Source organism: Marasmius oreades, chromosome 2 (assembly GCF_018924745.1).
Source record: "Marasmius oreades isolate 03SP1 chromosome 2, whole genome shotgun sequence".
NCBI lineage: Eukaryota > Fungi > Basidiomycota > Agaricomycetes > Agaricales > Marasmiaceae > Marasmius > Marasmius oreades.
Window position 1 is genome coordinate 88,575 of NC_057324.1, and position 14,806 is coordinate 103,380.

General features: G+C 41.3%; 5 protein-coding genes and 1 non-coding gene across 6 annotated transcripts; 3 read left to right on the plus strand and 3 right to left on the minus strand.

Moving 5' to 3' along the window:
* Positions 1–166: 166 nt before the first annotated feature.
* Positions 167–978, plus strand: E1B28_003658 (uncharacterized protein; the record flags this gene model as incomplete). The annotated part of the gene is made up of 3 exons (XM_043148085.1): positions 167–294; positions 355–521; positions 581–978. 3 exons carry the CDS (start codon positions 167–169, stop codon positions 976–978), a joined length of 693 nt encoding a protein of 230 aa, XP_043012677.1.
* A 709-nt stretch (positions 979–1,687) lies between these two features.
* Positions 1,688–2,173, plus strand: E1B28_003659 (uncharacterized protein; the record flags this gene model as incomplete). The annotated part of the gene is made up of 2 exons (XM_043148086.1): positions 1,688–2,051; positions 2,106–2,173. The coding sequence occupies 2 exons, from the start codon at positions 1,688–1,690 to the stop codon at positions 2,171–2,173; spliced, it is 432 nt and encodes a 143-aa protein (XP_043012678.1).
* A 1,644-nt stretch (positions 2,174–3,817) lies between these two features.
* On the plus strand, positions 3,818–5,379 carry E1B28_003660 (uncharacterized protein; the record flags this gene model as incomplete). The annotated part of the gene is made up of 10 exons (XM_043148087.1): positions 3,818–3,904; positions 3,964–3,982; positions 4,043–4,271; positions 4,324–4,356; positions 4,411–4,441; positions 4,494–4,572; positions 4,629–4,781; positions 4,844–4,931; positions 4,986–5,109; positions 5,164–5,379. 10 exons carry the CDS (start codon positions 3,818–3,820, stop codon positions 5,377–5,379), a joined length of 1,059 nt encoding a protein of 352 aa, XP_043012679.1.
* A 3,257-nt stretch (positions 5,380–8,636) lies between these two features.
* On the minus strand, positions 8,637–8,710 carry E1B28_003661. Its single transcript has one exon. It is a non-coding gene; the product is annotated as a tRNA-Gly (tRNA).
* Positions 8,711–8,811: 101 nt separating this feature from the next.
* On the minus strand, positions 8,812–9,518 carry E1B28_003662 (uncharacterized protein; the record flags this gene model as incomplete). The annotated part of the gene is made up of 2 exons (XM_043148088.1): positions 8,812–9,166; positions 9,223–9,518. 2 exons carry the CDS (start codon positions 9,516–9,518, stop codon positions 8,812–8,814), a joined length of 651 nt encoding a protein of 216 aa, XP_043012680.1.
* A 170-nt stretch (positions 9,519–9,688) lies between these two features.
* Positions 9,689–10,122, minus strand: E1B28_003663 (uncharacterized protein; the record flags this gene model as incomplete). The annotated part of the gene is made up of 2 exons (XM_043148089.1): positions 9,689–10,043; positions 10,115–10,122. 2 exons carry the CDS (start codon positions 10,120–10,122, stop codon positions 9,689–9,691), a joined length of 363 nt encoding a protein of 120 aa, XP_043012681.1.
* Between the last annotated feature and the right edge of the window lie 4,684 nt (positions 10,123–14,806).

Genomic DNA, 14,806 nt, shown 5'->3' on the forward strand with positions numbered 1-14,806 from the left:
CCACAGCACTGTGACACTGTCAAAAACCTGTCCATTCCATGGACCATGGCAGACATTGGGGTGGGTTGTACTGAATTTCATACTGGTTGCAAGACTATCAGAAGACGATCACAAGACTCTTATAATCTTCACTACCTGTAGTGTAGTGTTAGGTTGGCCACTACACATGGTACCAGCATTGCAGCGTGGCCGGATATTTGCTGATGGTAGCGTTATGAGGGAATTCATTGTATATGACTTTGAGAACTTGTCCATCGCTGTCGCTGTACTCACCATTATTTTGGTTCCTGTGTTGTATGTTCCCTTCTATTTTTCCCCTCTTTTTGCCGTCCTTAACTGATTTCTGGGTTTCAGTTTAGTTGTTGGATTCCTGAGGAAAAATTCTTGGTTCACCATGAACATCATCGAAGTCCCTGTGTTGGACTTCCTGAGCATCCTCTGGTTGGCAAACAGAATTCTTTACACTGAATGGGACAGTGTTTTGTATGCAAGCCTTCAGTGCTCCTCCAACTGCCTTAGTAGTATGTTGTCTATCCACGACTTCCTAAATCTACCTACCTATTCTCTCGCTTCTGTTCAGCTACTGGCCAAACGTTCTGCGGAGAATTCAGAGCCATCAAAGCCCTCTTATTCATCACCTGGATCACTCTTTTTGGATACGCAGCTACGACTATCGTATTCTGTCTCATCGGAAAGTCTCGAGGGAACAATGTTTGGTTGGTCGACATGAGTGCTGCAGATTACTTTACCTGGAACAAAAATAACCGTAGTGGATCATTCACTGGTGAATCTCAGTATACCAGGAACACTGTACCTACACAAGGTACTGGCCAGACTACTATGGGTGCACAATCTCATATGCCGGGTCAACAGCCCCAGATGGGTTATGTGCAACTGGTCGTACATCAAGCCTTGGCTCAAGGACAAATGTATCCTCCTCAGCACAATTCAGGACCTCCGGTTCATGCTCAGGTTTGATTGAAAATGGGTCGTTTCAGATTTAGGCTGTTTTATTGTTGTGGTTATTCCTTATTTGCAAACCTAATGAAACTTGGAATTTATTCTCTCTTCATGTTATAGTACTTAATACTCTTGGGATTTGTGTACTTTCTATACCTGTCTTGGCTCATGTTATCAATTGTCGTTGCTATTATATACAACTTACGGTTCCTTCCATCTTATTCGAGCCTGGACTAAATACTGGATGTCATGTTAACTCAGGCAGGCTTTTCTAGAGAGCTTCAATTAGCGGACCGTAAGGTTGGTGGGAACCAGATGCTTTGTTTGGTATCCCAGCCTATCAGTTTAGGCATGGATAAACTCACTTTTGTGATGAGCAGGATAGAGACTGATGATCTGGAACCATTGACTTCCTCTGCTTCCAAACATGAACGTGGCCCACTGAAAATCAATCGTAAGAAAGGGAAGTACCCTGGGAACTTTTTGGAGGAGAAACCAAGACTATTACAGTGAAGATTGCAGATTTGAGAAATGGTGAATTGGCAAGGTATATACTTACATCTCATTGACTATCCATTTTTATCTGAAGAAGAAACATTAATATTTTTTCACAGGCAAACTTCATCATATTTCTATCTTGCGTTCATGGCCCCTAGTGTCCGTTTTTCACAAGAAGTACTGGTTCTGGAAAAGTGCAACTGAGCATATCACTGCCTTCCTTCTACCCATGCTGATAGTACCCCTCAAGAAATGCGTGTCAGTGGGAGAGATGGTTATGCATAGATGGTTGGAAAGTGTGGTTGTTCAGGGGGAGATGGACCTTATGAAGGTGATGGATGGGACAGATCAGGAGGAGGAGGAGGAGGAAGAGGAGGATGCAGGGATCGAGGATGAAGTCATCAGTCTGGCAACATTTGCAGATGCTGAGGGAACCAATGGAGTTTACAGTGATAACCCACCGCAAGTTGGTGTTGCAAGTTTGATGAGTCATGACTTGGATGCTGAACTTACTGGTTCTAGGGTACCCAAAGTCATTCAAAACACACGAGTAAGTCAGAGTGAACAGAGGGCACTTCAAGGGTCCATTAGTGGTGCTTCTATTTATTTCTTGTCATCAACTAAGATTTCATTTTCCACTTGTACAGCGGGTGGTGCTGATGTGCAGTTTCAGGGAAGGTATCGGATGTCAATATTAGTTTCTGGAGATGCTTAGGTCCTGGTTGTCACTTGATCCATCTCTAGCTACCAACATTGTGTGTTTCACTGCAATCTGCAGTTTTTCTTTTTTCTTTCTCTGTTGATAGAAGGGCCAGAGCTCCCAGGACTCAGTCAACAGACATTACATGCCAGACTCCTTTTTTTAAACACCTCCTGCACTCTAAATGGAAGGGTGAAAACTATCCTTGTAGAACAAATTGTATAACATATTGTGCTTCTGTATATCATGTTTGTTTACTTTTTAATGTTTATCTATATACTGCCACTGCTTTCCTTGTGCTATTCTTCACTCTTTTATTATCCTTTCCTTTTATGACAATATTCATGACCTGCTTTAATCTTCTGAGACTCCACTGCATGATTCCACCTTGCTACCCTAGGGATGAATGGCTTCTGTGTTCATCAATTCACTGCTGATGCTCCAAGTGATAGTTGTTAAGTGCTATATCATCTCCCTACTAGTGTATTGTTCCAGAACTATCTCAGTCAGGAACACTGCTTGGTTTGATTATTTTTTTGATGATATATTTGGGGGAGACCCTCAACAGATCTCTGTTGAGATGCTTATTTGTTCAGGTTATTGGCCAGGAGTTTAGCCCTTCAGTCTAAAGTATTAACATAGTGGATGACTTTCTATAGTTATCTCTGAACTATATTTTGTTCTAATCCACTTAGTGTGTAGCTGATAATGGGTGAAATTTATCACTCAAGAATCAATCAAATACCAGGGCTACAGAAGTAGTACATGGAGCATCATTGACTACCACCAGCTCAAGTAATCTGGTATGGAAACCAATATGTGCTTTGCTTCCTAGATTATTTCATAAAAGGATTGCAAAGCAACCAAATTGTATCACTGCATCTATTCTGAACAATATAATGGATATGAATGGGCTGAGTGGAATATGATGTTTCAGTGATGAGATAGATCAGCGAACAAGTTTTTCCCCTCTATAAATTCAACTTATTTTCCTATTCCCACTGCCTTTATGATCTTGATATCCATTGTAGTTATGACAATTACCTGATTTCTAATAGAACCAGTTATAGGTATTGAAGAATTATATTAAAAAGCTAGTTTTCATTAATTTTGAGGTATTGGTTATGTAGTTTTCTGTGGAGAAAGCCAGCAGTAAAAATGTCTCAACTACTTCAAAACACACCTGTAAGCAGATCCAGAGCTCAGACTCACATCAGAAGAAGTTATTCTGATACATTTCATGATCTGAGGATTCTGAAAATCAGTAATATATATACACACTCCTTGATTGAATCTGTATCAGAAACAGAACCTAGCTGATGCCTCAATTAGTTTGCAATGCTCTTACAATACTATTTTCATCTCAATTCACTAATTGTTTATTTTAATCATTTTTAACAAGATCTGAATGAAACCCAAGTTGCTCAGAAGTATGTTTGTTTTTTTTACAAATATTCCAGTGCTTTATAGCATCCCCAACTTTATTCAATTGAAAGCAAGTAAAAATCTATGATTTGGCTTCAAAAACATCAATATCAGATAGAGATATAAACATTTTTGGCTCTTGTAACTCTTTATAAGAGCTCAAACTACATACTTACTGGGCCATCATTTGAGTCTTTTTCAACTTTAACTTACTACAAACATATCCACTCCATCATGTCTTCCACAAGTGAAATGGAAGAGGTTCTAGCACCCTACCTCAGTGCTGAGAGTATTCTCACTGAAACAATCTCTACTCTCTCTGTTCGTATTATCTATATACTTATCTAATGTCAGTAAATGCTGAAATTACTGCTCTACAGATGCTATTCTTCATATATGGTACATATAATTCCTGACAGTATTGCTCTAATAACATGCTAACATCCACTTCAATTGCAGGAATCTACTGTTTTATATTTGGGGTATCAATTTATGTGCTCTTTAATTCTGTCCACAGGCTATATAAAGTGGGCAATATAGCTCTCTTTGTACTAGCAACTATCTTCACTTCTGTCTACACTTGGGGATTATCTCAGCAAGCTTTCATAGGGTTCCATGCTGCAACAACAAAGGATTACACTTTATTGATCAAGTATCTCAATAAGGATGACACAGAAGCTGCTTGGGGGTGAGTAATACCATTCTGATTACTTTCTCCCACTCATATTCATTCAACTCAGTGGAACTACTAACCTCATTTCAACTCTTATGAAGTATGCACATTTAGATTATTACTGTTGATTGTGGAATTAACCTGTTGATATCAGTAATCTCAGCTCAATAGCTGACACAATGCTTGTAAGTCATTCAAAGCTCTTGAATAAATAGTAATAGCTAACCTTTTTCATAGATTCATCGCTGCTATCTTATTTTCAATTCAAACAAACTTGTTCTGTTTCCACTTGTAGTGGCTGCATGTATTCTGAATGGTGTGCTTCAGTGTTGAGAGCTTTATCCTCTGATGTGTTGATAATTATTGAAACAGGCATTGATCTTGGGTGTATCATTGTTATCATAATTGGATTTGGCAGCTCATCAAAACCTGGAAATCATTACCTTGTATTTAAAGCAAGCTCCATTGACAATGGGGTAGCAATAGGAATAGTTGTTTTTCAAATTATATTGGCATCCTTGACTGGTAAGTTTATTTGCCTTTATTATATCACAGTCAGACTGATAGCACTGTGTTTTCAATTAAAGGAGGCCGCATTTGGTGGATTACTCGTCAAGCAAGGCAACTTATGGGAGGGTCAACACGCACAAGATATAATGATATTGTAGCTATCATGTATGTACACCTCTAATTCTTTTCTATAGCTTCCATACTGACTAGAAAAGTCAGTGTTGAGTCTGGATTGCTATATGCAGGCTCCTTGTTGACTACAGTATTGATTGTGCTTGTATTTGATTCCCAAGCAAAAGGTCTTGCGCCATTTGATTTCATAGTTGTCGCCATCTCAATGTCTGTATGTATACAATTGTTTCCACTTTTCACATATGGCTTAACTGTTCCCTCTTAGGGTCTTGCTCCTACAATGATTATTGTTCGGGTGGCATATAGAAAATCTGTGGAAAGTGTTCAGCAGACAATATCAACATTCCACATTGTGAATGCCCAGACTGGCTCAAGACAAGCAACTAATGACTTCCAGCTACAAACTCAGCCTGGCATTACTGTCAATGACTCCCAAGGAGTAGAGGAGAGATCAGCTATTCTAACAGTTGAGAAGGTCTAGACATAGATGTATAGCATGATCATTTTATCCCTTCCCCTATTGATACTCAACCAGAACAAGCTCTAGATGTGTTGGGTCACTGAATGACTGTTCTCAGAGTCAAGGATTGCATTTTGGATTCAAGTTTGTAATCAAGTGAACTTTTACAAAAATTCAGTCTAATTTATTGATTTTCCACATCTGAATGTTCTGAATAATTATGATGAAGATACTTGTAATACAACTGAAGCTGGAGAGCTGGTGGCAAGCACAGATGGCATGTCATCAAACCTGTATCAGTGAAGCCATCGTTTGTACACATCTCATTCTAAATGCAATGCCTGCTTATAGAGTTTCAAGACTTTTAAATCGAATTTTCAGTTAGAAAATCTGGTAGTACAATTCTCACTTTGGATAAGTACTTTAAAATTGATAGATTCCCAGTTGGGTGGTCATTAATATTCTCTTTGTGGAAAAAAAACTTTTGATATTGACTGTGATTATTTAGGTGGGTTTATAAGTAATAAAGCTACAGTGCAAAAGAAAAAAGTACAGTAATATCAATCCACCCGCATAACAACTGCTCATCAAACTTTCCCTTGGATAGATACCTCCTCCCATCATTACCATGATTCCTGTAGCATCTCACACTTCCTCGCACTTCCAGCTGAAGATACTTTTTGCATCAGGGATTGGGTTGGAATCTTAAGTTCAGGATTGCACATTTGCCTATTTCAAGAGCCTCTAGAAATGGGCAAATGCACAACCCTTGAATAGTAGGCACCATGGCAAATTGATACAAATTAACTGCCATTGTGGTCGGGTACATCCATATAGACAGAAATTTTTGTAGGAAGAATGGTTGTGATGTAGTTTGAGGCTTGGAGCGAAGATGATTTGTCGGAATAAAATGTAAATGCAAGTGCCAGTACTAGGCACATGTTATGACTCAGTAACTGCTCAACAAGATAAATGTTCAAGCTAAGCAGGTTATACAAGTTTACAATTCAAGCTAGGATTGATTAATGATCAAGATGTGAGTAGTTGGTTTCATTCAACAGGTATTTTGTCAGGAGGGTGACCATTAATGGGCGCTGGGAATGATATATCAACCTCTATCCTAAAGAACAAACCAACCTATCAGTGCTATGTGTAGCACTGACAAATCAATCAATCCTCAACAATATAGCTATCCCAGTTGTGAACAGTCTATCACCACTCAACACCCCAGAAGAATTGCAAGGGTGGAAATGCTTGTCAAAGGGTACACTTCTTATCTCAAAAAGGGTAATACTAAAGACTAGGGAAAGCTAGCTCTTATTTACAGCTATCGGTGCTATGCACTTGAACAGCTAGGGGTTTTTGTATTAGGGTTGCTTTGGGTCCAGTGGACTTAGAAAGGAGAGTGGAAAGCTAGGGGTCCTCTGTGGACTATGAAACTCAATACGAAGACTGTTCTCTGAATAACTCTGAAGGTCTCTGAACTGTTCTCTGAATTGCTCGCTCTTATCCAATCTCTTATCCAATCACTGATTTAACAGGGCAAATCTAATCTCTATTTGGAGGCTACGTGCGGGCAGCTGCTCCAAAACTTTCCTACACACTGGCAGTACTTGCTTGCCTTAACTACAGATACAGGCCTGGTATATATACAATTTCTACACTAGCTTACAAATCGTCTTCGGGCTTGGGTGCCCATGCTGGGTTCTTGCAGGTGATGCTATATAGCTGTATTCTCGCTCACTAATACCACTAGCATATGCCTCTTAACTTCGCTAGCTCTCTCTGCCAGGCATCTGCACACAGTCTGGAAGAGTCTAGCTCTTAACGTCACTGGTCTCTATTCATTGGTTAGTCTCTTAGCGAGAACTCATATGGTTTGGCGCATGGAATCCGATCCTTAATCCTATCCGCAAGCGCTAGCTCTCTCCGACCTGTCCAAAGACCTTCTCTCTCTGATGCTTGCACATGTTTGGACACCTCTCCGATCGCTTGTACTCGACTTCACCTCGTCCTTGATCTTGGGCGAGTGTTCTTACTTCTTTCCGTAGCATCCGCTTGGTCCGTATGAACCGCTAGTGCTCAACACTTCAGCGCGCCTTTCCCTAAGTCCGTCTTCGTTCGAGAGTGTTCGCTCTCTCTTTTTAGGAGTCTGTTTAAGACTTCATCCCTCTTAGCTACGAGTCCAGTACTGAAACATAAGCCTCAACCTAATATCCCTTAATCGCTTTGTGCATAATAGAGTACAGAGAGTGGTCTTTCTGAATAGCGACCGCTCGCGTAGTGTCTTACAGTTTTCAGGCTAGCGCTACGGGATGCTCTCTAGCTGTTTCTCAGCTGTACTAGTGTACTCTGCTAATGGCCATAAGCTTTAACTAGCAGCTCGGGCTCACTCTAGTTCTCATACAATATCTATATCGTTCCAAAGCACTTAATATATGTGCTAAAATGGACATAATGTAGCATAGATGTCAAAAGTCGCATTACCGTCTATGCATATGCCAGGCCTTGACGCTGAGGATAGCATATGCCTATAACAACCCAACATCCACATAGGGCTTACTCCGAGGGGTACCAAACCCGGTACTTTGACCTACTATGAGACCGTACTCTAGACTAGTGCTGGCAAACCATTCTACAGGCCTATCAGCAATAGAGGATTGTCATGAACTGAACCAGGGGTAGTACCCTACCTTTGACTTTTCCGCCTATGGAGTCAACTATGATCAGACTTGATGTACAATCAAGGGATATCATGTGAAAGGGTCGATTCATAGGAGAGTACTCCTAATCTTAGGAGAAGGGGTCATCAGTATAGGAGTACAACCCTTTCTATTAGATAGGTATATAAGGAGTATTTAGTAGTAGGGAGTTTTCCCAGAATTTGATCTTCTTTGTCTTGGTTCTCTATCCTTTTCCCTAATCCTATCCGTCGCCTCTGCTCTATTTGTTCTGTTGCTCTACCGTTGTCTAGGTCACCTTTATTGAGGTACTCACTGTTTAGTCATGAGTTCGGGCTTGTCCTAGAGTCCCTTCCTTTATGTTGGAGTACAGGATGGGGTACACATGGATTAGGTGTGTGGTACACTACATTGGTGTATGTTGGGTACTGTCTGTCATATGCTCTCATTGTCATTGGAGTACCGACTTGTAGGAGTACAGTCCTCATCACAAGATACTCTCATTGAACTCCACTTGCCGATCAGTTATCAGGTGGATTTTGCGTATCAATTTTGTCGTTAAGATGCCTGTTCACTGAACTAACAGTTTTCCAAAAGTGGCTCTATGGGGATTTGAACCCCAGACCTCCTCATTGGTTCTAAGGTGCTCTCAACCACTGAGCTATAGTGCCATGTACTTATACTAAAGTGGTTCTACACTTTATACAAGTGGCTCACTGACTCAAGACCCTACAGACCATATTCCATAGGGCGCAGTGGATACCCAACATTGCTATATTAGGAGCTTATTTGTGGCTACCCCATTAGTAGGCGCATCATCGTTCCAGAACCCTCGACAATCCTGTAGCAAGTCTGAGTATTCGACCAAGCTAATAACCAAGCTGTTGGCCTTCTGGAGGTGCACAGGTGGTAGGTTCTTCCCTTTCTTGCCGGTTGATGAGTCTGAGCCTGGGGAATCAGAGTCATCCTCATCCCCAGTTATCTTGATTGTAGTGATCTTGGACTTGGAAGCTTTTGTGACATTCTTGGGCTTTGACCAGAAGAGAACGTGAGGGTAATCTTCTCTTTTGAGTTCAGTGGCTTTCAGTCTTTCTTGGACTTTAGACAAGAGTAGTAAAAGGTCGTTTCTGGAAGAAATGCAATGTTAGTGAGCTTGTCAGGAATTAGATACTGATACACGCACTGAAGTTGGACAGTACACTCTAAATGCCGGACCTTCTGCTCCAGCTTCAGAAACACTGGATTTCTCGCTGATCTCAACTGATCTTCTGTGATCGCAGAGATCAGAGCATGTAGTTGGCCTGTTGAACATATATTGATGCTGTCTTGAGAAGTTTCTCGAGAGTAATGCGTTTGATTAAATTGTCGCTCAGGTGACCTAGCAGATTGAAACATTGGAAGGTTGTTGATTTGGAACTGGAACTGTTGATGTTCAGTGTTATATCCATTGCAGCTTTCTGGAGATAGAGACGGAAACATAGCAAGAAAAGCTGTTAGGAGCAAAGCAAGGTCAATCAGCGTCGCTGATGGTAGCAAAGTGTTGAAATGTTTCCAGTATGTGTGGCCACAAGTTGTCTCAGCACGTGAGGCTTCTCAGCCATGTCGGGATACAAGATAACCTAAGTATGACAAGTATAAGTATTTGTCTACTAGTTCTCGTTCTCGTTCTTGGCCAACTCATCTAGCTCCTCTCCATTTACAACCACACTCAGCTCTGCAGAACTCAGTTTCTCTAACACAAAATAAGAGGTCCCATTCCATTCTGTAGCTCCCTGTTGTCGGAAGGGTATCATACCAACAACACTCTCAATTGACTTTGCATCAACAATTCGAGTTTCTTCATCTCCCAAAAATGAGCAGACTTCAAGGGTATTGTAAGATTTTTCGAGTATATCGTTGTCCAGCAACAAATACATTCTTGTTACAGTGCAGGTGTAGCGGAGATTGCCCTTGTCAACCAGAAAGAAATAAAGTATCTCTGCAAAATGGCGCTGTCCTTTCAGACTTAACTAAGTATAAAAATAACAATTAGTACGAGACTACGACCATTGCCTGACTTTGGGGGGAAAACTCACTCAGACATTTCTAGCTCTTCGGACTTTATAATCAGGTCGTTTGTTTTCTTGCCATAGAGACCGTGCGATCTGACCATTTGGAAGTGATAATCTTGCAAATCGAGCTATCATCATTTCCGAATCACTTACTTGCATCTGCCAGCCATGCTCTTGAACTAAAGATTGAAAGGCATTAAGTTCAGGCTTATCCATGAAGTGGAGATCGTGGGGTCCAAGAAGAACAAAGTTATCGCCCACTACTATTGACCCATTTGGTGCCACGTTGTCTTCCAAAACAATATGGGGGGCGATAGCATGAATCACATTCGAATGGGTGTGTTCGATAATTCTTTGGCTGAGATTTGCATATGGGTCATTTTTCACTGGTAATAGAGTAGTTCAAACTTGACAATGAATGTCATGAAAGCTTTGTAAGCATCCAATAGTCTACCTCGAGTTTGGCTACGTTTGTGAATAATATGTGTTGCCCAGACCAGCTGACAAAAATGGAGGTAAAATTCATTTGGAAGAACACTATAGAGTAGAGCAGGACAGAGGCTGAAGACGTAGACAAGGTACTCAATGGCCTTGTAACCAGTAATAATTTTCTCTGCCGGGTTCTGAGGGGTTCAAGACTCGAGGCAAGCAGGAATGTACTTGCGGGTTTGAGCTACTTGTGCACCATGCGCTTGCCAAATTTCTGAATCTTGTAAAAGTGCCCAAGACCATGATGAAGATAGGTTGTCCTTAGCATGGTCAATAGCACCTTGCCAGAGGAGAACAAGTAGTACAGAGAGGTTGAAAAAAAGATGCATGAGGTCAACAGGAAGAGACCTAGGAACCAGAGTTGCTTTCACGAGACTAGAGACGAGAGAGGGCCAACAGATTCCAGTTTCTTTTCGACGTTTTTCGTAAACTCGTAGGGTAGGTGACAATAGAACGTAGCGAAGTTGATCTTGATACTCCTCGGGAGTGCAGGTTGTAATAAGATTGATATTGATGTCGTTGTGACGAGAACCAGCAGGTAAGTTGTCTCCCAGGGGCCGTAACATCGCAGGGTAGTAAGTACCTACACCTGGTTTGTGCCTCCCTGGTGTAGGACACAAAATACGACAGCCATTTCGCCCGGTGTGGCCAACAGATCCACTAAGCTCTGCCATACTGACTGTATCCACTAAGCCATATGCAAACCATGGGTACGACATAAACGTGGACCCATCAGCTGAGTTCCAGATGCATAGGCCAACATTTTGACAAGCGGAGAGGTGGGAAAGGGTTGGGAATAAGAAAGAGCTGTAATTTTTTGGAGGATTCGGTCCACCGATAACAAATAATGGAAGAATATGTTCGCGTTTGTGGTGAATCTCACCGGGGAGGTCTAGAACCATTGTGATGCCAAACCATGTATCCGAGCTTTTATCTCGGTAAAGCTGCGCTCCATCCATTGACATGGCAATGACCATATCATTTTCCCTGATCTTTCCTGCCTCTACCAAATCCAGATACTCCGAACCCAACAATTGCACTACATATGATTAATCCTAGACTCAAAATTCAGTAGATTCTCACACTGTAAATTAATCCTATCACTACAATATAATCTATCATAACCTGAGGAGAAGCAAGTACAATCCCAACCAACAAAAATAAGGATTAATCACATTATAATTCTATTTAATTCTACATAATAGTATCCTTGTTAATCCTATATAATCCTATGTAATTTTATTGGCACCTAATTCTACACTAATCTCACCAAGATAGATTAATCCTACTATAATCCCACCAAGGTTGGATTAATCCTACGGTAATCCAGACTGTGCATGTGACATTGTTTAGTATCTGTGAGTGGACTTAGTGTAATCAACCATCACTGGGGGTCTGTAGACTTCACTCTGGAATTTCCTACCTGCAGCCACTTCCTCACAGCATACAGGTAGTGCATGATTGATGGGTCCTTGTGATTATGCAATACAACATGAAAAGAATTCAAAGCAGTCAGAATTTATTGGAAATAAAAATAAAATGACTACACACCTAGAGTCCAAATAAACTCCTTCACATTATATTGGCCAATTACTGAGCCACTTGAAAGTTGACAACGATGCACAGAGGAGAAACACCATATTGGGGATGGTGGAAGTAATGCAGAAGAGAGGAATGCGCCAGACATCAACAAGACATGCACGTGCTACAGGTTGACAGATTCGTGGGAAAGCTGGACTATAACAGTCATGCCACGGCTGCACAGCTGCCACTCGCCTCTTCTCAATCCCATCTCACCTGCTAACACATCAAGTCAGCTTGATGTCCCTCCCAATTTATCACAACAAGTTACAAGTCTGCAAGGTCAAGAAGGGTTAGAAGTGAGTGAAGAACTGAGAAAAATAAGCCAAGAAATGCTTTTCAAATGGGAAGTGAAAGGAAGGGTGAGTTGTTGTCTGCACCCAAAAAATATATGCTAACTGCAAAGTGCAAATGTTGGGTACCAGCTTTTTATAATAAACTTGATTGAAGGCAGCCAACCTCAACTCCAAGAGCACTACTTGGTGTTTCAGCAACTGACCCAGATTGGATTAGATTAGGATTAGATTAGGATTACACAGAATTAGATTACAGTTGGATCATAGATTAAATTAGATTAATCCTACCTCCCATTCAGGATTACATAGGATTATCCAAGGATTATAGTCCTTTTTTTTGAGTTGGGATTACATTTGAACATCTTGAATTATGTTAGGATTATATACAAGTAATAGGATTAAACTACAGCGTGAGAATCTACTGAATTTTGAGTCTAGGATTAATCGTGGGAAATGATATTCCTGCCGAACTACATAAAACGTCATCATAAACTTCAATTTTCCCGGTCGCTTTTCGTTCCTCCAGAAGGGCTCTGGTATGTTCAACTCGATGCTGTAGTTTGGAGACACATGTCAGATGTCGCCACAAAGCCTGTAGCTGTGGGCCGAGAGGTAAAGTAACGAACTTGCGGCGTGGAGTGATGTCGTCAGCCTCAAAACGTGCTTCTCCACACTCTGTACAATGGTCAAGATGTGCATGGATTCCAGTGAAAGCCATACATGAGTTTATACACATGTTGTACCATAGTGGGTTTATGCCAGTGAATAACCTGAAACAGCTTCGAACCTGATCATATGACAGAATGCTGGAGTCGGGATGTCGTATCTTCCAGATTTTGTAGGTATTTCGATATATGGCTTCTGAGCAGGTAGAGGAAAGAGCGAGGTAAAGTTGGAAAGACATTGTGATATCGGGGTCGTCTAGATCGAAACCCTCAGTAGACAGATCTCGGAAAGCATGGAATTCGTCTTCAGTCCATTGGAGTTTTTCTGCCTCGAAGTTGTATGTACGAATTGCCTTGATTGTGTCTTCAACTTGTTTAAGTTTGTCCAGGTGAGTTATTGGCAAGAGGTCTTCAGTGTATTCTACCCTCGGTTCTTCATCATGGTGAACCTCAGTATACCAGGAACACCGTACCTACGCAAGGTACTGGCCAGACTATGGGTGCGCAATATATGGGTCAACAGCCCCAGATGGGTTATGTGCAACCAGTCGTACAGCAAGCCCCAGCTCAGGGACAAATGTATCCTCCTCAGCATAGTTCGGGACCTCCGGTTCATGCTCAGGTTTAAAAAAACGGGGTCGTTCGGATTTCTTAGCTGGTTATTTCTGTGGTATCTCTTATTGGAATTTATTCTCTCTTCATGTTCATAGTAATACTCTTGGGATTTGTATATTTACCTCTGTCCTTGCTTGTGTTGTCAATTACCGTGCTATTATATGCTCACATCGAAACAATAACGCCCTCGAACACCTTTCAACTTTGGCCTGAATGCTGGATGTCGTAATAACTCAGCCAGTGGCGACCTGTCTTCTAGGGAGCTTAGCAGACCGTAAGGCCCGGGTCAGAGCTTTCTGACTTACAATATTGGCTATGTACTGGAATCGCAAATCTCGAGTGTGAAGTCGCCAAGTCGCCGTCTTCCAGCTCGTAATCTTAATCTAGTAATACATTCTCATGTGTACGTCTACGCCACTGCGACAGCAAAATGCTTTTTTTTTCCCTTCTTCCATTCAACCACAATGTTCTGGGGAACTGATAACAAAAGCTACAACTACGCATTAGCCTCCTTGACTTCATTAATTTTATTCTCCATTTGGTTGAACTACCATATTTCTACAGAGTCCACAGACCCCGAAGTTCAAGTGGTTTATTTATTTATTTTTACCTTTCAAATTTCACCACTCGATAACGTGAATGACGCGACTGTCAGGCTTCAGCACTTTTTCGACGTTTGCCGCATTCAAAAGTGGAAACCACGAAACACCACGTTGGTCGTTCTTTTCTGCAGATGAAAACGTGGCAGTGAAGTTCTGTCCAAGTTCAATATATTGAATATGCGTAACAAGTTTCTGATCTCGCGGTACGACTCTGGGGGTTATCATTTTTTTTTCATGCGGGAAGTCACGACATGTACAACGCGGACCTAGAGGTTTACAACTTTACATCACCCCTCCACCAATTCTCTTATGGTCCTTATCTTAATCTTGGAGTCTATGGGATACGCCTTCTGTTCAACCAGACATTTTTCTAGAACTCAACCCTCAAGCGGACGACGTACAGGACGCTGTACCGGTAGAGGGATTTATTGGTTTGGATACGTGGAGGGACTAAAATAAATGACTGGT